General features: G+C 42.0%; 1 protein-coding gene across 7 annotated transcripts in view; it reads right to left on the bottom strand.

Annotated features, from left to right (window-relative positions):
* The window catches only part of B4GALT4 (beta-1,4-galactosyltransferase 4), a 53479-nt gene that overhangs the window by 14683 nt on the left and 17190 nt on the right, over positions 1–21606 (bottom strand). The window contains exons 1-4 of one of the 7 annotated variants that reach the window (XM_070583843.1): positions 13050–13164; positions 12593–12665; positions 9365–9462; positions 2895–3293 (exon numbers count right to left, since the gene is read on the bottom strand). In XM_070583843.1, the coding sequence (XP_070439944.1) occupies positions 2895–3147 (253 nt within the window). In that variant the 5' untranslated portion in view covers positions 3148–3293; positions 9365–9462; positions 12593–12665; positions 13050–13164. Of the gene's footprint in view, positions 1–2894; positions 3294–5785; positions 6343–9364; positions 9463–12592; positions 12666–12793; positions 12962–13049; positions 13172–21606 lie in introns of those variants that run through there. The other 6 variants (XM_070583845.1, XM_070583844.1, XM_070583841.1 and 3 more) reach the window with 6 other exon arrangements.

The raw sequence follows: 21606 nt of genomic DNA, 5'->3' as shown, positions 1-21606 counted from the left end.
ACTTTAAAGCCTCATGTGGTCGTGAACTATAACCACAGGATCATGTGACACAGGTTACCGGCTGCAAAAGCAAGTTAAGTGACGTTTCAGAGCATTCCCTTGTGGCTGGGTAACCAACTCCGGCCCCATGATTCATCCATAAGCAGGGGATGCATTCTGTCCCAGTGACCCTGGTAAAGAGCAGAGGTCAGGGCTACATGGAGTAATTACAGATTTGCTCTATCATCTCTTCCTTCTCAAAATTCCAAAGGAGGGTGAAGTCTCTTAAAAGTCAAGAGCATGGAATTAAGTCATGGACAAGGTCCCTTCCCCGCTCCTTCTCAAGCTCTTGGACGCTATCCTAGCTCCCTAAAAGTAAAACAGCAAAAGGCAGCAGGAGCTAGCCCCACTCCGTAACCCGGCAGTGAGGGGCATGTGCAACACCGCAAGAATTCTACCACCACGCCATGGAGGCACAGCTCCCCATGGAGCATCTGCTCAGCGAGCGTGGATGCAACATGGCTGGATGAAACCCAAAGGCCATCCACAGTAACCAATCTCATCCAAGGCTTTAAAGGTCAGGCTGAGGCCACCGACCCTCCTCTTTGATCTGAATTAACAGGGAACACTGACTGGTGAGAGAGGAGGCAGAGGGCCTGTTAGGGAATTGAGCCAGGCTTTTTTTAATCTCCATGTACACTGGTCAGGGTGTAAATCTCAAGATGCTTGCAAGTTTCATGACCCCCTTCTGTGCAAAGCAGTCACAGGCCCTTCCTGTGAAGAAGTCACTGCACCTTGCTTGGTGTAACCATCCCCTACCCCGGCCTTGGCTGCTGAGACCAGGCGCCAGGGTCTGTGAAGTGGATGACAGACTCTGCTCAACGGCACCAAGGGCAAACAATTGCTTCAGCCACCTAGACAGAATAACTTGCCCACAAGAAAGGGCCTTTCCTGGAAACAGGCGAGACACAGAGCTGGCAGGCGGTAACACCCGGAAAACAAACAGTAAGAAAAGGAGTTATATGACAGTCAAGCTACTAGGCTGCTGCCAGCCTACAGAGCTGCGAGGACATGATGGCGTGGCTGGCTGAGATGGTTTCCTGTGTCGCCTGCTGACAAACCTCATCACCCAAGTGAGCCTGTCCATGCCTCTGTTCTCGGCCCCTGAAAGGGCCCCACGCAACAGGTCTCATATAAACTGGTCCCTCTGCTCACTTTCTCATTGTCACAACAATTCACGGGCCCTAACCTCCGAGTACCTGCTTCTACTTACTCCATCCATCTCCATCCCAACCCCATGACTCCTTCTCAAGTTCTGTTCCTCCTTGGGTCACTAATGCCCATCTGGCTTCATCACTACTTACGTCACCCTCTTAATCCAGGTGCTTGCTCGGGATGGTGTCACTGCCCATCTATTTTTATAAATGCATTTGTTGCTTACCTATGTTGTGAGGATTCTGAACGAGGGATAATACAGTCAGATTTGCATTTCAATAACCCATTTTCCTACCGCAACTTGTGTCATTTCTCAGAACAACTTCCCTCACACAATCAGGAATAACGTTCTGGCTTTTCCTCATCTGAGCGAAGAGAAGCAATATGTCGATGTGAACACAGCACAGGAGTGCGATTCAGTTAGGAAGGAGGGCCTGCAGGTTTTTGTGCAGCTACGAGCAAGAAGCCCCCGCAGAGCCCCAGGCCACCCCACAGAGACTGACTGAGTGTATGCCGAGCGCCGCCTCTGCAGGACCAGCGAGGCGCACTCGACTCGGCAGAGCTGGAAAGGGTTGCCCTGCCCTCATCCTGCCTCCACGTGGTCTCCTGGGGGAGAGAGACACACATATAACAATATGCTGTGAACAGCACAGAAACAGAAACACAGGCAGGCAGAGTGGGCATAAGGTTAACTCTGGGCAGTCCCAGCAAGCTTTCTGGGAGAGAAGTAACCTAAGTTGCATTTTTGATAAATAAGCAGGAATCCACCAGGCAGACGCGGATTAAAGAAAGGCATTCTAGAAAGAGGGGACAACAGAAGGCTCAGAGGAGTGTCTGGAGATGTTCTGGGGAATCAGAGGTCTGCTAGAACCTACATGGGTTACAAATAATATCGCTGTGGAGTGTTTCCTCTGTAATTAATGTGTTCACTAAGCCCTATTTACTGTTAATTTAAATTGAAAGCCAAGGCATCAAAAGGGAACCAAAACATACAACATATTTAAGAAACAAACACTAAAGAAAACATTAAAAAACATACTCAGTCCTGTCCCTTGACTCCATACTTCTGGCCAAGAGGATGCCAACAGACATGACACGAGCGCAGGCTTGAATGTGCTTGCATTTCTCCCCTGGTGCTCTTGTGCCCTGCGGAGGCCAGGGGAAGAACATGCCCAGGCTAGCCCGTTGGCCCCAGGAGGAGGATGAGACACACATGGAGCAGAGCCACCAGCCTAGATCAACTGACTCCCAGCTCATCCTACAGACTTGTCAGCTAAATATATACCTACTGACATATGCTGCTGAGACTTTTGTGGCTGGATAATAAAATGACTGCATGTTCACGTAACAAAAGACTATACACCAGCAATATGGATACATCTCACAAAGATATTCTTGAAGAACAGAAGCCAGACACTAAAAAGTACATAGCATATGTTTCCAATTACGTAAAGTTCAAAAACAGGAGAAATCCAACGGATGGTGTTAGACTCTTGAAGTAAGGGTAGTGACTGAAAGAAGCATAGAAAGTTCTGGGGTTCTAGGAATATTCCATTTCCTAATTTACATACTGGTTACACAGGTATGTTCATTTTGTGAAACTTAGCTGTACAGTTCTGATTTTTGTACTTTTTTGTACATGTTATATTTAAATAAAAAGTTTACACAGCACTTGTAAAAAGAAAGAAAGAAAGACTTACTGAGGTATGGAGACATGGAAGGGCAGTTGTCAAGGTTTGCGGTTGTCGTGGATGCTTCATTGGTCAGAGTTTGTTTCTTCTCCAAAACGAGAGGGTTGTTGAAATTAGCCATGAAATCCTTTGCTTTAGGAATCTCTTGAAGAGCAGCTACAAAGTAGTTGCTGGTGGCCCACCCAACCACCATCAGGCATAAGGTAAGAAGCAACAGTAACCGGAATTTGTAAGAAAGGTGGAAAGTCACGCTGCAGCCCATGTCTTTTATTACGTGAGCGACAGCTATCTCTCGGCCTCACTGTAGGCAGGAAGCTTCAAGTTACACTCTTCCAATCTGATTGCAAACTTGAAGATGACTGAAGATGCAATGCCTGCTTTTGTTCAGTGGTTCTGCTCCAACAAACTCTAAAAGGCAATCAAAAAGACACATTGTTTCAGAGGGAAACCATATCCTGCAACTATTCACTTCAGCACCAACTGGAAACCCGTGCCCAACGGATCTAGACTAACAGTAATGGGAGTTCTCCAAGTAGGGTTTAGAGATCAGAAAATCAGAGATCTTAGAGGGAGAAAGTTCTGACCATCTCTACATCACAGGAGTTCTCTCTGGGTTATCACCTAGGCTGTCTGTCACCCAGGAAGAAAAGCCATTTCCAGATGTTGCAGAGGAGGAGAAGGTAAAGAAGAGACTAGAGATGCCTCCTCAGTTCTGAGCTGGGCACAGCGTAAACACAGTCCTAATGGTTCTCTTCTGTGGATGCCCCTTCCTGGCACAGCTTTCAGAGAAGGTTAACAACACATGAAATCTTGTTACAGAGCATATTTCCACACAAAGAGAAAATAAGGGAAAGGACAAAAGCTCTTCTTCTTTGTAAGAGCTAGGAAAACATGTTCCTCTCCAACAGGGAATGAAAAATCAAGGATTTTTCAGTTATAAATGTTACAGTCACACCGAGGCAGGGCACAGGCACACCCCCACACGTGGGGGAGAGGGTAAGCAACACAAGAGAATTCCAGTACTGGAGCTCAACAATCTGTAAGAGTAGCAGGCAGAATACAGCACAGCGTTTAAGATCAGGGGTTTGGATTCAGACCGAAACTACAGCTCCACCACGTTATCAGCCATGAAACCTCAAGCCAGTCACTTAAGGGAGCCTTGGTGTCCGTCTCTGTAAAATGGGGATAATAGCAGTACCTGCAGAAAGAGCTTGTCGTGGGACTGGAGGACCTAACGTATTGGCAAAGTGTTAGCCTACCTCCTGATGCACCCGCCAAGTGGTGACCGTCATTGTTGTTATTGTTCTATCACTTCACATTAAGTGGCTCCAGACTAGGGATGGCCAACAGGCGGACACACTGGTAGGCTGCCAGAACCACCGCTCTATCGTCCCGTGTTTCTCACTGTCGGCTGATGAACGGCCACTCTGATTTCATACTTCAATAGCATGGGGTGGGGTAGTAGGAATTCACCTCCAAGAGGTGGCTATGCTCTTAGTTACTAAGAAAAATCCAGTTTCTGAGGCCACATAGCTGAGGACCCACCCTGGACCACGGTAAATGCACTAAAGTGATGAAGGCTACTTGGCAAGGCCCCCTGGGGCACAGTCAGCAATCCCGCCCACCCCCATCCTCGCCTCACTGCTAAAGCCAAGTCTCTCCTCCAATTCTCAATGTGTTATCAGAAGAGTGCAGAAAATGCCAGGGCAAGGAAAATCTCCACAGCCAAACACGTCCTCAACTAAAGGGGCAGAAGGGAGACCAGAATACTTTCTGTGCCAAGTAATAATGGAAACACGTATGATTAAATCTAAAGTAACAAAAAGAAAAACAAAATAAACTACGTAGGTACGTAGGTGTCTATGATTACCACTAAAACCACAGAAAAAAGAAAACTCTAGAAAGAAATATACCCCAAAACTAACAATAACTGTATTAGGAGTATGGGATTAACCAGGGGTGGTTTTTTTCTCTTTTCTTTTGTTTTTGGAATTTTGTAAGATATACCTCTGTTCTTTGCTAACGAAAAAATTGTTTTTTTAAATGAGACGTGAGGCTATCATAATTTACTGTCAAACAAAAACAAAACAATCCTAGCAGCTCTCAAGAGAGCCTCACACTTGCTGAAGGGTAACATTTCAAAAACGTAGCTCTAGGCTAGTCTGAGGGAAACCTGGAAAGCATTTCTCTCGAGACACAACATTATAAATGGAGGTTAGGTTCCTGGGCCAGGTCACAAAAGAGAAGATTTGACCCAGGAAGCAATTAAACAGTATGGCCTGCGTTTAGGATCCTGGGACGGTATTATGAGAAGTTGAGGCTGAAGGCAGTAATGACAGCTAATAAGAAGAGCGATTTATTTGTGCATCTACTCTGTGCCATGCACTGGGGTTAAATCACTTGTATTAACTTATTTAATTCTCATCTCGACCTTGTGAGGTAAGAATTATTAGTCTCCTCACTTTACAGAGGAGAAAATGAAAGTTGAGAGAGATTAAGCAGCTTGTCCAAGACCACACAAGTAAGAGGTCAGCTCCAAAGCCTGGGCTTCTGCCCCATCCTCTGCATGGACTGATCGGTCTTTCCTCCCCTTGGCACCTGCGGGCGCTCAAAGGAAACCCTTGAAATGGCAGAGCTCCCTTTGGGGGCCTTCCTCTTCTCTCCCACATCCTCCTGCCCCTTTCCTTGGAACTGTCTGTTCTCTTCCCTCCAGGTGACAGTAAGTCTTCAGGATCCTGGGGCCAATCAGACAACCTCTTATGGACTTACCTGCAGGAGGCTTCAATGATAGGACTAGCAATCGTTTTTGATAAAAGTCTCATTCTGAAAAATTCAGACTGGGAGCATTGCTTTTCTAAGAGCTGCCTTTGGAGGGGTAGTCCCCTGACAGGGAGACTCACCTGGCTGAAGGGACTTCTGAGAAATAGAAGTACTGCCGTGTTCGAAGCAAAAAGGACCGGAACGCATACACATCCGGCCCCCCGTTCTACAGAGGGAGGAAGTGTGGCGTAGGGAGCTTGTAAACCCTACCCAAGAATTAGCAAGCTGGTACTCACCACAGACTAACCCTGCTGAACATCAGCCCATGGAATTTGTCCGAAGAGAAGATATTTAATATAAAACCCAAGAGTCATTATGAATGACTGCTTAATAATTAGCCCTTCACTGCTATCCCCCGTTCTTAAGACTACATGGGATCCAGTTAGAAATAATCACTTCCTCCTTCCTCTAAGCCTTGGTGCTCCCCTCAAAGCTAACTGTACAGAGAGCCGGCATGAAGGCAGCCCAGGTGTGAAATCTCCTTGGTTCCAGCGAGTAAACATTGGAGGTGTGAAGGGTCTATAACACTCGTCCTACTGTTTCAAGAGAGCTCTCCTGCCCAGCCTGCTTATCAGTTATGTGACTGAAGGCAACCCCTCTCGACATGTTCCATTAGCTATAAAACAGTAAAATATATATATATTTATCTTACAACGTCACTCTAAGAACTTAATGAGATAATGGACCCAAATACACCGGGTACTATTCCCAGAAACATAATAAACATTTATTGACTGATTACCAACGTGATTCATGCACAAATTTTATCAGAATACTAACCAAGATAAGGTTATCTCTGGAATTGCACATTGAAATACAGATTATTGTTATTATCGATTTCTCTGTCACTTCCTACTTTTCATTCAATAAGTATATATTACTTTTGTAATTTAAAAAATAATGATTTTTTAATAAAGTTCTTTTTAGGGTAGGTTACTCCTGGCTGGGGTTTGGGAAAACGTCATCAGATTGGACTTATTTATAATAACATTGAAGTAACTGAGAGATTCTGAACTCTCCCTGAAGAAAAGTTTTCTTTTTCAATCACAGCTGTCTTGAAGTGACAGGAAATCATGACTGTAGAGGACAAATTCAGGTAATGTGAAGGAAGTTGCTTTAGGGCAAGACTCACCACCCTTTTCCCTTCTAGAAGTCTGTCCTAGAGTTAGTGCAAAATCATGATGTTTTCATAATTTTATTTTCCCTCCTCTCAATGCCACCAGTCTTTTCTGAGCACCTGCTATTTTCAGACATAGTGTTAGACCCTAAAGGGACATAAAGGGAATTAAAGTATAGTCCTGGCACTCAGAGTTTATTTCAGTCCTTTCCTAGATTTTAATGTCTGCAATTTGTTTTCAAATATACCAGCCTGCCTCCTCCAAAAGTGGGGTAAGAGATAAACAAGATTGGCAAAACATAGAGAAGTAGTGAAGCTGGGTGATCAGCACCTGAGGGTTGATTTTCTTTCTCTCTCTACTTTTGTGTACACTTGGAATTTTCCATAATAATAATTAAAAAAATATAGCATTGGAGACAAGCTATAACAGAAGGTAAATCAGCATGAATGCAAGTATCATTCTTGGAGAATCTCTACACATATACATTTTTGCATCACCACGTCGGGGTCGGGGGAGAACACCAGGTGTTACTCCATAATTATTTACTAAGCGCTAGACACCAGGGAGAAAGGGTGTGGTCTTCATTCAGCAGCCAAGAGCACCAAAATCAACATTCCAACATCTCTAAAGCCATCTGGTGATCTCGTACGGCATCTCACAGTGGGCATGATGTGGCCCCAGGCATGTGGTCCTACTCCCTTGGGCCTCCCTGGGGCAGCACCAGTAGAAAGGCTGGTATTTTGCTGCTCCTTTTACTCCTGCAGAGTTCCTGAGAGCTGACTGTTTGCACACATGTTGGCCTACCTTCCTTGGGCCTCTGGTATTCATTCTCCCAATTACAGCTCCTTTACCTGACTTCTAAGAGATCACTGCCCGGACTCTAAAGAACCAATGGTTCCCTGGGTGGGGGGCAAGGGTGGGACAGAAATGATGACAGCCACTTACATCTACAAGTCATTTAAACTCAAAGACTGAGCTCCTAGTGGCCAAAACTGGATGCATTTGAGCAAGAAAACAGTGATGGCATTGTATTTTAACCCAGTAAATAAAATGAATATCCATGAGTCCATACTGATATAAATGATCAAATAAATGGGAGAGAAAGGGCAGCTCTTTCTCAGAGTAAACATTCAATTAATAAGGAAGAAAGAGATGGAAAAAATTAGTGTTAGGCAAATATTACTGCAATAATTACTGCAGACAAGATCCATCAATGAGTGCTAACATTAGTGGGTGAAAATGTGAGGATAAACAGAGTTTATAGTCTCAAAAGTATATACCCCAAGATAATTATTAGCTACAAACGAAAAGACAGTAACTTTCTAGCGGAGAAACCCAGCAGATATTGCCTTAACAAAGTGATCAAGGTGCATATCACCAGTAGTAAGACCTATCCACCTCAAGAAGCAGTGATGCATTGCACTGAGAAGGACACAATGCCACTTCTGTGATTGGTGTTCCTGCCAAAGACGCATAACTTCATTACAGGCATGAGAAAACATCAGATAAATTCATTCTACAAAATAACTAATCAGTACTCTTCAAAGAGGTCAAAATAATGAAAGACAAGGAAAAGCTGAGGAACTATTTTGGACTAGAGGAGACCTAAGAAATAACTAAATGCAGTGTAGAATCTTGAATAGAATACAGGAACAGGAAAAAAAATCATTAGCAGGAAAACTGATGAAATTCCCATAAAGTCTGTGGTTTAGTTAATAGCACTGATAACTGAACCATGGTTATGTAAGGGGCCAACATCTGAGGAAGCTGAGTGAATTCTCTGTACCATTTTTGCAACTTTTCTCTAAGTCTAAAGTTAATTAAAAATTTAAATTTAAAAAGTTGGAGACTGAATAAAACCAAAGCCAACATATGGGAATAAAACTAACAATTCTCAAAAAGAATCACTGTTTTTTGTATTCCTAGTGCTTCAAACTGACCTGACATAGAAGGTGCTGAATTTGATAAATAATGAATGACTTTCTAGGACATACTAGTTGAAATACATAAGGTCACATCATAATCCCGGGCTACTACCAAAAGGGATGAGATGGGGGAAAAAAGAAAGAAAAATAAAGATTAATAAAGACAGGAAAAAATTTAATGGGTATAAAATTCCATTTGGGGAAGAGATTAAAAATGGAAAAAGGCTCACCCCCGCCAGCTCCCTTTGCTTGATTAACATCAACACGTTCCTAACTGTAGGGGCCCCAACTCTAATCAACGGCATTTTCTCTTGGTCATGCCCACCCCATTCTGCCCCTCTTTCCTGACTCCAAGAGGAGCTGCTGTTTAGAGTGCCCCTTCCCCCCACCCCCACACCCACAGCACACTCTGGAGCAGGGTCCCTGCCTCTGGGCAAAAGGTGGTGCTATGTCACCCATCTTACAGCAAGAGCTGTCATGAAATCATCAGGAAACATGCAGTAAATTTCAATAGCAAAGGACAGGCATTGTTTTATATAGTCTATGTGACGCAGCATAACAGAACTCACAAGAATTTCTGATGGGGGATCTTAATGGAGGTTTGCTGTGTACTTACGTCATTTTCAGCTAGGCCAGGGAACCCTGCAGTAGGGTCAGTCGGGGTTCCCTTGCTGCAGTCATGAGGGGCACATCAATGAGAAGGTTTGACGAGGTCTGAGGTAACATAAAAAACAGGGGCTCTGAAGTCACCCACAGCTGAGTTCAAATCTCGTTACCAGATGTATGAATGGCTTTGGGCAAGTGACCTAAATTTCCGAGTGGGTTTTGCTATTTATTTAAAAAGCATTTTTCAAAGTGTGGTTCCAAGAGCACCAATATCAAACACAGATGGGCATCTGTTAAAGTTGCAGACTGGCCCTACTCCAGAGCTGACAGGTCAGAACGGCTGCGCCTGGGACTCAGGAAAATGAATTTTTAACAAGCTCCCCAGGTGACTCTTACACACATTAAAGTTTGAGAACCTCTGAAATAAGAGAGAGGACGTGGAATGCAACAGATCCTTCAGAAACCTTAATTTTCCTTCTGGTGAGGAAAAGCAATAAGAAGATATGTGAAAATGAGATTTTAAAAACGCATCTGAATGGCTTTTGATTCCATCATTTAGAATTTACTCTAAGGAAATAATCAGAGAGATCAATCATGATACTCAGACCAACATTACTGAAATAACCAAAAATTGAAAAAAATCAAAATGTTAACAATAGGGAGTTGATTTAATTAATTACAGTACCTCCATATGATGAACATATGCTTTCATTAAAATGGTATTTAAAAAACTTAACTACAGGGACCAGCCTGGTGGTGCAGCAGGCAAGTTCTCATGCTCCGCTTCAGCAGCCAGAGTTCACCAGTCCCGATACAGGGCGCAGACCTACCCGTCGCCTATCAAGCCATGCTGTGGGAGGTGTCCGACACATAAAGTAGAAGAAGATGGGCATGGATGTTAGCTCAGGGCCAGTCTTCCTCAGCAAAAAGAGGAGGATTGGTGGCAGATATTAGCTCAGTGCTAATCTTCCTCAAAAAAACAAAAAAAACCCTTAACAACATACTCAACCATAAAAAAAGAATGAAATCTTGCCACTTGCAACAACATAGATGGACCTACAGGGTATTACACTAAGTGAAATAAGTCAGACAGAGAAAGACAGGTACCATATGATTCCACTTACATGTGGAATCTAAAAAACAAAACAAACGAGCAAACAAAGTAGAAACTGACTCATAGATACAGGAAACAAACTGGTGGTCACCAGAGTGGGGAGGGGTTGGGGGTTGGTCGGAATACGTGAAAGGGATTAAGAGGCACAATCTTCCACTTATAAAATTAATAAGTCATGAGGATGTCATGTACAGCGTACGGAATACAGTCAATAATACTGTAATAACTTTGTATGGTGACAGATGGTAACTAGACATATTGTAGTGATCATTTCCTAGTGGTACCCAAATATTGCATCACTATGATATACAACCTGAAGCTAATAGGATATTGTATGTCAATTATACTTCAAAAATAAACTTAAGTAGGGGATGGCCCGGTGGCTCAGCGGTTAAGTTCACACGTTCCGCTTCAGCAGCCCAGGGTTCGCTGGTTTGGATCCCAGGTGTGGACATGGCACCACTTGCAAACCATGCTGTGGCAGGCGTCCCAAATATAAAGTAGAGGAAGATGGGCACAGATGTTAGCTCAGGGCCAGTCTTCCTCAGCAAAAAGAGGAGGACTGGCAGCAGATGTTAGCTCAGGGCTAATCTTTCTCAAAAAATAAAAATAAAAAAAATAAATAGATAGATAACTATATGAGAAAGTGCTCACGATAGCTAAGTGAAAAAAACCCAGAATATAAAAATGTACGTAGAATACAATCCCAATTGTGCTATACATCTGTGGTGTGAATGTCTTTCACATATAAAATGCCACAAAGAATCACCAGTGGTTGTCTCCTAATTATAAGATTAGTGACATTTCATTTCTTTGGTATCTTCTAACTTTTCTAAAACGGGGCTTTTATGATCAGAAACAATGTCATTTCCTTTAAAATATATTAAAATTTAGAGTGGACACAATAAACAGGGATTATAACTTTTGATTACAGAAGCCTGGCAACAATTCATTGATATAACCTCTAAGGAATCTATTCTAAGGAGGCCCCAACGAGCCCAAATCTCAAAGAAAACCCTCAGAGGTGGTCAACGACATTCAACACCGAGAATCCTGTGGTCTCTATTTGAAATTCCTATTCCAGGCTCCACCCTCAGAGATTTTTATTTCAAAGGCCCAAGGTGAGGCCAAGGAATCCATATTTTCAACAGGAACGGAGGTGGGTTTGAGAAACCATTGTTCATTGATGGCTTTAAAAAAAAAAAAAGAAAACCCCCACTGCCTTGGGTTGGATGTTCCCACTAAGAATAAAAGATCTTCAAAGAGAGAGTTCTCAAATCATTTGCACACATCTCTGGGGAAAAAAACACATTATCATTAGCTCAGTTTAAGACAGATAGTAAATACCTATCCTAACAAGTGGCATATAAAATATAATAACAGCTAGTTTTATCACACTCCCCGCCAAGATAATATAGTCAAACAGTTGAGTGCTTCTCTTTCACAGATGTTTTGAATCTCATCAAAGCACAGATCTTCTCTCTCAAAAATGCATACAGACGGGTACATGAAAATCTTTGCAATTTCATTGGGCTTAAAGGCCAGCCCTGTTCTAGAAGATAAAATTCCTAAAAGATAAACTATGGGCCAATCATTATCTCCTTACCCTAGAGACACATTCCAGCACTCCCACTCAGCCCAGGTGGCTAGGATAGCCCTCCACTCCACTTTTTAGGCCCAATTTCCCAGCCTGGACCCTGAATCCTATTCATCCCTATCCAAGATTCCTTGACTTTCTTGCATCCCCACTACGTTACTGTCCTTTCTCTAAAAAATTCAGGAATTACAAAATAAAAACAACAAGCCTCTCCTCAACCCTCAAATTTCTATCTTCTTCCTCCTCCTTTTCATCACCAAACGGCTAGAGAGGTCGCCCTGTGCCCCGGCCGGCTCCCCGTCCACAGCCCTCACCCACCCTTGAACACTGTGCAACCTGGCGCACGCCCACTGCTCCCAAGGCTACCACCCCAAGGCCTTTTCTCAGTCCCAATCCTCCTGGACTTTTCTATCTTTTTCAAACTAGAGTTACGCCTCACCTAATGCAAGACCGAACACCGACAGACAACGATCGACAGATACCGGTTGGATGAGGAGCGGGACTACGGGTAGGTGTCTCTGAAATACCTTAAAAGCCAGGTGACTTTCACCATTCGTCGGCCCCTGCAGGGCCCAGCTGAGCGGTTTCCTAGTAGAAACCCTGTGGAAAGAGGGCTCCAAAGCAGAAGGGCTTTTTCACGTTGACGCGCCCGCGCGGAGAGCGCTGCTGGGGGGCGACCCCAACGCCGTGAGCGAGGCCTCGGGGGCGACCCCTGCAGCCCTGCCTACCTGGCCGCATCTCGCCCGGTTCCCCCGCCGGCGGCAGCGGGAGCGCCGCGGTGTTGCCCGCACCGAAGCCGTACGGTCCCTCCCTCCGGGCTCGGCCTCCGCAGGCCCCGCTCGCCCCGCCGCTCGAGCTGCGCCGCCCCGCGCGCGCTCGGCCCCGGCCCGGGCCCCGCCCCGGCCCGCCGCCCGGCGAGGCCCCCCCGGCGCCCGCCGCCGCCCCCCGCACGGACTCGGCGGCCCCAGGGCCCGGCGCACTCACCCGACGCGGCCGCGGCGAGGCGAGCAGCGCAGGGAGAAGGGGACACCCCTCCCGCCGCCCGGAGGAGGCTCCCGAGGGCCGGCCCCGCCCGCCCGCCCCGCGAGTGGCCGCGGCCGCGCGCCGGGGGCGGGTCTGCGCGTTCTCGCAAGCCTGGCGCTCCGCCCCCGCCCGGACGGACCCCTTACCCCGCCGGCGCTGGGAGGAGCCCGGAGAGGGAAGGACGGCTTACCCTCTAGGAGGTCAGCAAAGCCTTGTGCCAATACTGCGCCGGGTGCCGCGCGTCCCCCAAATCCCGCCCTCGTAAATGCTCACAAAAAGTTGAGAACAAGATACGAACCTTCCCATTTTATGGAGGAGGAAACTGAGGCTTTAGAGGTCACTAATCTTACCTTATATCCCCCTGACAGGTTTCAGCTTTCTCAGCTGCATAAGTACCAGATTAACTGGCTTTCCCATTTCTTAGGACTATTGAGAATATGAACTGAATAAATTGTGAGAAATCCTAATTTCTTCAAACATATTATTACAAAGCAATGGGAACCCGCTCTGTAGGACGGACCCCCTATTTAGTCCCATAGGATTCAAACAAATAGAAATTCACAATTTCAAAAGAAAATCACCAAGCACGGGAGGCCGCACAGAAATGACAGCAAAACTAACACCAACAGATTTAGATCCCCAAAAATATCAGATATTGGAATTGTCTGACACAGAATACGGAAGAGCTCGTTTTGAAATTTTTAAAGAAAAAAAAAGATGTCCCTAGAGGTTACTTACCAATTACAAAGGAGCTAGAGTACCTTTCGGTTGGAGAAGTCTGACAGATACCGCCTTAACCAAGTACTCAAAGTTAATTTCACCAGTAACACAAATTGATGTCGCACATGCGGTGATGCTCTGAGGACACGAGCTCACCTTTATGGTGTTCCTGCCAAAAAGACATAAAATCTTGAGGAAACACACAAACACAAATTAAGGGATGTTCTACAAAACAACTGGCCTGAGCACTTCAAAAATTTCAATGTCATGAAACACAAGGAAAGATAAGAAACTATTTCAGATTAAAGGAGACTAAGGAGATTTGACACCTAAATTCCTGGATTGGGAAAAAAATTACTACAAAGTGTATTATTGAGTAAATCGGAAATGAATTTGTACAGTGTGGTAGATTAAAAAAATAGCCTCAAATTCTTTGACCTTCCTCTCACTGAGAAATGGGGATATATTTCCCTTTCCTGGAAATTAGGGCTGGCCTGTGACTGCTTTGACAAATGGAGTAGAGTGGAAGGGAAGCTATGCCAATTCTGAGCCCAGCCTTTAACAGGCAGTTTCTGCTTCCCCTTCTGCTCTGCCATAACAAAATACCACAGAGTGGATGGCTTAAACAACAGAGCAGAGCATCTAAAAAACAACCAGACAAAATATATAAAATGAAAGTTTCCAAGATACTTCATATTGGGTAACAAAGGTCAGTGATCTCTGAGAGGAAACAAACAAGGTGAGTCCTACAACTGCCTCAGTTTACCACCTTGAGAGAGTCTACAAGCCACGGCAGGGGGAGGGAAAACTGAGACAGAGCCTGGCAGTCTCCCTGAATTGAAGAGGCAGACCCTACGGGTCAGGGGCACTAAAGCAGCTAGAGTTCACAGGACAGAATAACAGAGAAAAGACAGATGCACCAAGAGAGAATACTTGAGATCTACAGAAAATCCTCCTCAAGTATTCCTGATCAGTTCATGCATGTAAGGAAGGTGTCCTGGCCAGAGAAAGAACCATCTGTAAGGATTAGAGGGAACAGTTCCTGTCACTTATTCTGGACTGTGTCTCCCAGAATTGGTTCAAGAAGATTTATAGAGCTTAAAAAATATCTAGCACCCAGTAAGGTAAAATTCACTATGTCTGGCATCCAAACAAAGATTACCAGATACGCAAAGAGGCAGGAAAACACAACTGATAGGGAGAAGAATAATGAGTCAAAAGTGGCCCAGAACTGGCATAGATGTTAGAATTAACAGAGGAGAACATCAAGACAGCTATTATAACTATAGGCCATATATTCAAAAGGTTAGGGGCCAGCCTGGTGGCATAGTGGTTAAGTTCACACACTCCACTTCAGCAGCCCAGGCTTCACCAGTTTGGATCCTTGGTGTAGACCTACACACCACTCATCAAGCCGTGCTGTGGTGGCACCCCACATAGACGAACTAGAAGGACGTAGAACTAGGATATACAACTCTGTACTGGGGCTTTGGGGAGAAAAAAAAAGAGAAAGATTGACAACAGATGTTAGCTCGGGGTCAGTGTTCCTCACCAAAAAGAAAAGTTTTGAGTCAGCCCTGTGGCCGAGTGTTTGGGTTCATGCACTCCACTTCGGCAGCCCAGGCTTTCACTGATTTGAATCCTGGGTGCAGACCTGGCACCGCTCATCAGGCCATGCTGAGGTGGCGTCCCACACAGCAGAACTAGAAGGACCTACAACTAGAATATACAACTATGTACTGGGGGGCTTTGGGGAGAAGAAAAAAAGAAAAAGAAAAGAGGAAGATTGGCAACAGACATTAGCTCAGGGTCAATCTTTAGAAAAAAAAAGTTAGAGACATGAAAGATATGAAGAAAGGCCCAAAGTGAACTTCTAGAGATGAAAAATAAAATGCATGACAACAATAGTGTGTAGACCAGAAGGGGATAAAAGAAAGTATGCTATCGTAAGGTTCTTACACTACACATGAAGTGGTATAATATCAATTTAAGGTACACATGGTAGATAAATATGTATACTATAAACTCTGAAGCAATCATTAAAATAAAGAATTATAACTAATAAGGAAACAAAGGAGATCAAATCAAAAATGAAATTCAATTAGTTCAAAAGAAGGTAGAAAAACAGGAAAAGGGAAAAAATAGAAAACGAATGGGACAAGTAGAAAACAAATAGCAAGATGATATACTCAAACCTAACCACATTAATAATCATATTAAATGTAAATGGAACAAACTCACTGATTAAAAGGCAGAGATTGTCAGACTGGATAAAAAGCAAGACCCAACTATATGTTGCCTACAAAAAGCGCACTTTAAATATAAAAATAATACAACAAATAGGTTAAAAGTAAAAGGATGGAAAGAGATATACCATGCTACCACTAGTCAAAAGAAAACAAGATTAGCTACTTTAAAATCAGAAAAAAAAAATTTCAGAGCAAAGAATATTACAAGGGAAAAAGAAGGTAATTTTAACATTAAAAGGATAAAGGGATCAATTTATCAAGAGAAAAAAGTCCTAAACATTTGTGAACCTAATAACCATGCTTCAAAATATATGAAGTAAAAATTGACAGAACTGCCCAAAGAAATAGATAAATCCACAATTATAGTCAGAGATTTCAACACTCCTCTCTCAATAATTGCTAGACCAAGTATGCAAAAACACGGTAAAGATATAGAAGGTTTGAGCAACACTATTAACTACTTGACCTGATTGACATTTACAGAACACTCTACTCAACAATAGTAGAATGCACATTTTTCTCAAGTGCATAGAGAACTATTCTAGGTCATAAAAAAAGACTCACTAAAATTCAATAGGATTCAAGTCATACAAAGTATGTGGTCTGAACACAGAGGAATTAAATTAAATATCGATAACTGAAAGATCCTTGGAATATTCCCAACTATTTGAAAACTAAACAACACCCTTCTAAATAACTGGGAGATCAAAGAAGAAATCAAAAGAGAAATTGAAAAGTCTTTTGAACTGAATGAAAATGAAAACACAACATATCTTTGTAAATGTCATTAACACAGTACTTAAGGGAAAACTCACAGCACTAAATGTCTATATTAGAAAAGGAGAAAGATCTCAAATCAATCTCAGCTTCTACCTTACAAAACTAGAAAAGGAAGAGCAAAGTTAAATATACAGTAAGCAGAAGTCAGGAAGTAATAAACATCAAGGCAGGAATCAATGAAATAGAAAAGAAGAAAACAATAGAGGGAATCAAATTTTTAAAAAGACTGGTTCTCTGACAAGATCAATAATATGGATTAAGCTTTAGCTAGACTAATCAGGAAAAAAGATAAAAGATACAAATTACCAATATCAGGAATTAGAGGGGTGACATTACCACAGATTCTTCAGATATTAAAAGAACAATGAGATTATTGTGAATAATTTTATGTCAAAAAATTTCACAACTTAGAGAAAATGGACAAATTCCTTGAAAGACATAAATTACCACAACTCACTCAAGAAGAAATAGATAACCTAAATAGCCCTATATCTGCTAAAGAAATTGAAATTGTAGTTAAAAGCCTTCCCACACAGAAAACTCCAGGCTTAGATAGCTAGTGAGAATTCACTAGGCAGAGGAAATAATACTTACATAAAATGTACAGCTAACATATTCAGTGGTAGAAGACTGAGTGCTTTCCCACTAAGATCAGGAAAAAGACGGGAATGTCTTCTCTCACCACTTCTATTCAACTGTATGTAGATACAAAATCTCTAAGTGTAATTTTAACAATCAAATTCAACAATATAAGAAAAGATAATTCATCATGACCAAGTGGGATTCATCCCAGGAATGAAGAGTTGGTTTAACATTCAAATATCAATCAACATAATTCATCATATTAGCAAACAAAAAAGAAAAACCATATGAAATCATATTTCTAAAAAAGAAATAAAAGGAATCTAGATTGGAAGGAAAAAATAAAAACTGTCATTAGTCATAGATGACATGATTATAGAAATACTAATGGAATACACAAAAATGCTACTAAAACTAATAAATGAATTTAATGAGGTTGCAAGATACAAGATCAATATACAAAAATGAATTGAATTTCTATATATTAGCAATGAAGAATTGAAAATTAAAAATTTAAAATACCACTCACAATAGCATTAAAAACTATGAAAGACTTAGAGATAAATCTGACAAAGGATGTGAAAGGTCTTACACTGAAAATGACAAAACATTGCTGAGAGAAATTCAAGAGACATAAGTGAATAGAGAGATATACTTTGTTTATGAGTCAGAAGACTCAATATTGTCAAAATGTCAATTCCCCTCAAATTGATCTGTAGATTCATTGCATTTCCAGTCAAAATCCTAGCAGGTTGCTTTTCTTCAGAAATTGGCAAACTGGTTATAAAAATCATATGTAAATGCAAAAGACCTAGAATTCCTAAAAATAACCTTGAAAAAGAAAAACATTACCTGATTTCAAGAATTATTATATAGTTACCGTAAGTAAAACAGTGTGGTATAGGCATAAAGATAGACAAATAGATGAAAGAAACATAATAAAGATTCCAGAAATGAAGCCATGCATATGGATTTTTGACAAAGGCACAAATACAATGTAGTAGAGAAAGGATGGCCTTTTCAATAAATAGTGCTTGAACAACTAGATATTCCTTTAAAATACACACACCTCACCTCACACCATGGACAAAAATTAATTCAAAATGAACCATAGACCTAAATGTAAAACCTAAATCTATAAAATGTCTCCCCTAAAGACTGCAGTTGCAACCACAGGAGGATCCATAAGAGAAGGAACAGGGGAGGGGACGCTCATTCGCGGAATCACCAAGGACTCCCTAGGGCCCTTGAAGCCTAGAGGGAAGCTCTCTAACGGGGTGAGAGCTTTCGTGGGGCTTGACCTCATCAAGCCAAGACCCCAGGAGACCAGATAGTGAGAGCTGATCAAGAAAGCCCAGAGAGCACACAGGAGAAAGTGCCCCGTGCCCCCCCCCATCTGCCCCCAGCCTCTCCACTGCCTGGGATCTCAGCTGAAGGTGGAGGGCTCAGAATATGCAACTCTCAACCCCCACCTAGTGGCGATAGGCAGTAACTGCAACCAAATAATATCAGAATGCGAAAAATCCAACCTACCTCCTCTAACATCAGACACTACGTCAAATTTCCAGACCAGAGAGAAAATGACAAACACCCAGAATTCAGGCCTGAGGACACAGAAATATGTAAGCTAAATGACAATGAATTCAAAATAGCTCATCAAAAAACTCAACAAGGTAAAAGAGAACCTAGAGAAATAATTCAACAAGTTCAGGAGCTACTTCACAAAAACGATTGACACTATAAAGAAGAATCAATCAGAAATATTAGAGGTGAAAGACACAATGGAAGAGATAAAACAAAATACAGATTCCCTGAACGCCCGAGTGGACATCTTAGAGGAGCATATTAGCATAATTGAAGATAGACATGTTGAAATGCTCCAGACAAAGAAGGAGCAAGAACTAAGACTAAAAAGAAATGGAGAAAGTCTCCAAGAAATATCTGACTCAATGAGGAAATGCAACATATGAATTATAGGTATTCAAGAAAGAGAAGAGAAGGAGAAAGTGTGCTCAAAGAAGTAATAGCAGAGACCTCCCCAAATCTAGGGAAAGAGAAGGAAATCTGTGTGGAAGAGGCTTCCAGATCTCCTAGAGTTGTCAATATAGAAAGACCTATTGCAAGGCATATAGTAGTAAAACTGGCAAAAATGAATGACAAAGAAAGAATACTAAGTGCAGCAACACAGAAGAACATAACCTACAAAGGAACCCCTATCAGGCTTTCAGTGGATTTCTCTGCAGGAACTGTACAAGCTAGGAGAGAATGGAATGACATATTCAAATCTTTAAAAGACAAAAATATTCAGCCAAGAATACTCTATCCAGCAAAAATATCCTTCAGCTATGAGGGAGAAATTAAAACTCCCAGACAAACAAAATCTAAGGGACTTTGTAGCCACAAGACCACCCCCCTCCACAAGAAATCCTCAAGAAGGCCCTCATACGTGAAAAAAAAAAGTGGGAGAAAGGAGTCACAAAACACCGAGTAAGGAGACAAACAGATAGACAGAATCAGAATAGGATAGCAAATATTCAACTCTAGCATTAGACTAAAGGGAAGGAAAACACCAAAAATAAAGATAATCCTGTCATTTTAACCACAAACTTACAACACAAGTTGGAATAAGATATGAGAAAAACAACTTAGGAGGGGAGGAGGAAAGGGACTGAATCAGTTTAGACTAAGGAAATAAGAGGCCATCAGAAAATGGACTACCTTATACACGAGATTCTGAATATAAACCTCATGGTAACCACTAAACAAAAAGCAGAACAGAGACACAAAGAATAAATAAGGAGAAAATAAAGAAACATATCATAAAAAACTACCTAATTCAAGGGGTAGACCAAAACACACAGGATGAGAAACAAAGGAAATGCAGGAAAACCAGAAAACGAGTGATAAAATGACAACTTTAAGCCCTCATACATCAATAATCACCCTCAATGTAAAGGGATTGAATCTCCAGTAAAAAAAAGACACAGAGTGGTGAGATGGGTTAAAGAATAAGACCCAACAATTTTCTGCCTCCAGGAAACACATCTTAGCTCCAATGACAAACACAGGCTCAGAATGAAGGGGTGGAAGACGATACTCCAAGCTAAACAAAAGAAAGCAGGTGTCACAATACTTATATCAAAGTAGACTTCAAGATAAGACAGGTAAAGCGAGAAAAAGAGGGGTGGTATGTAATGATCAAAGGGACACTGCATCAAGAAGAAATAATGCTTATAAATATCTATGCACACAACACAGGAGCACCAAAGTTCATAAAGCAAATATTAACAAACCTAAAAGAAGATGTTAATAATAACACAATAATAGTAGGGAACCTCAACACTCAACTCACATCAATGGGTAGATCATCCAGACAGAAAATCAACAAGGAAACTGTGGAATTAAATGAAAAACTAGACCAGTTGGACTTACTAGACATATATAGAACACTCCATCCAAAAACAGCAGAATACACATTCTTCTCAAGTGAGCACGGAACATTCTCAAGGATAGACCTTATGTTGGGAAACAAGGCAAGCCTCTATAAATTTAAGAAGATTGAAATAACAAGCAGCTTTTTCAATCATAATGCTATAAAGCTAGAAATTTATTACAAGAAAAAAGCTGAGAAAGGGATAAAGATGTGGAAACTAAACAAAATGCTATTGAACAAGCAATGGATCATTGAAGAAATTAAAGGAGAAATCAAAAAATATCTGGAGACAAATGAAAATGATATCATACCATACCAACTCATAAGGGATGCAGCAAAAGCCGTATTAAGAGAGAAATTCATCGCAGTACAGGCATATCTTAACAAACAAGAAAAATGCCAAATAAGCAATCTCAAATTACACCTAACTGAATTAGAAAAAGAAGAAAAAACAAAGCCTAAAATCAGCAGAAGGAGAGAAATAATAAAAATCAGAGTAGAAATAAATGCTATTGAAACAAAAAAGGCTGTAGAAAGGATCAAGGAAACAAAGAGCTGGTTCTTTCAGAAGATAAATGAAATTGACAAACCCCTAGCCAGACTTACAAAGAAAAAAGAGACAAAGCTCAGATAAACAAAATCAGGAATGGAAGAGGAGAAATAACAGACTCCACAGAAATACAATGGATTATAAGAAAATACTAGAAAAACTACATGCCAACAAAATGGATTATCTAGAGGAAATGGATAAATT

The sequence above is a fragment of the Equus przewalskii genome, chromosome 18, assembly GCF_037783145.1.
Source record: "Equus przewalskii isolate Varuska chromosome 18, EquPr2, whole genome shotgun sequence".
Lineage (NCBI taxonomy): Eukaryota > Metazoa > Chordata > Mammalia > Perissodactyla > Equidae > Equus > Equus przewalskii.
This window is presented reverse-complemented; position numbering and strand designations above follow the sequence as displayed.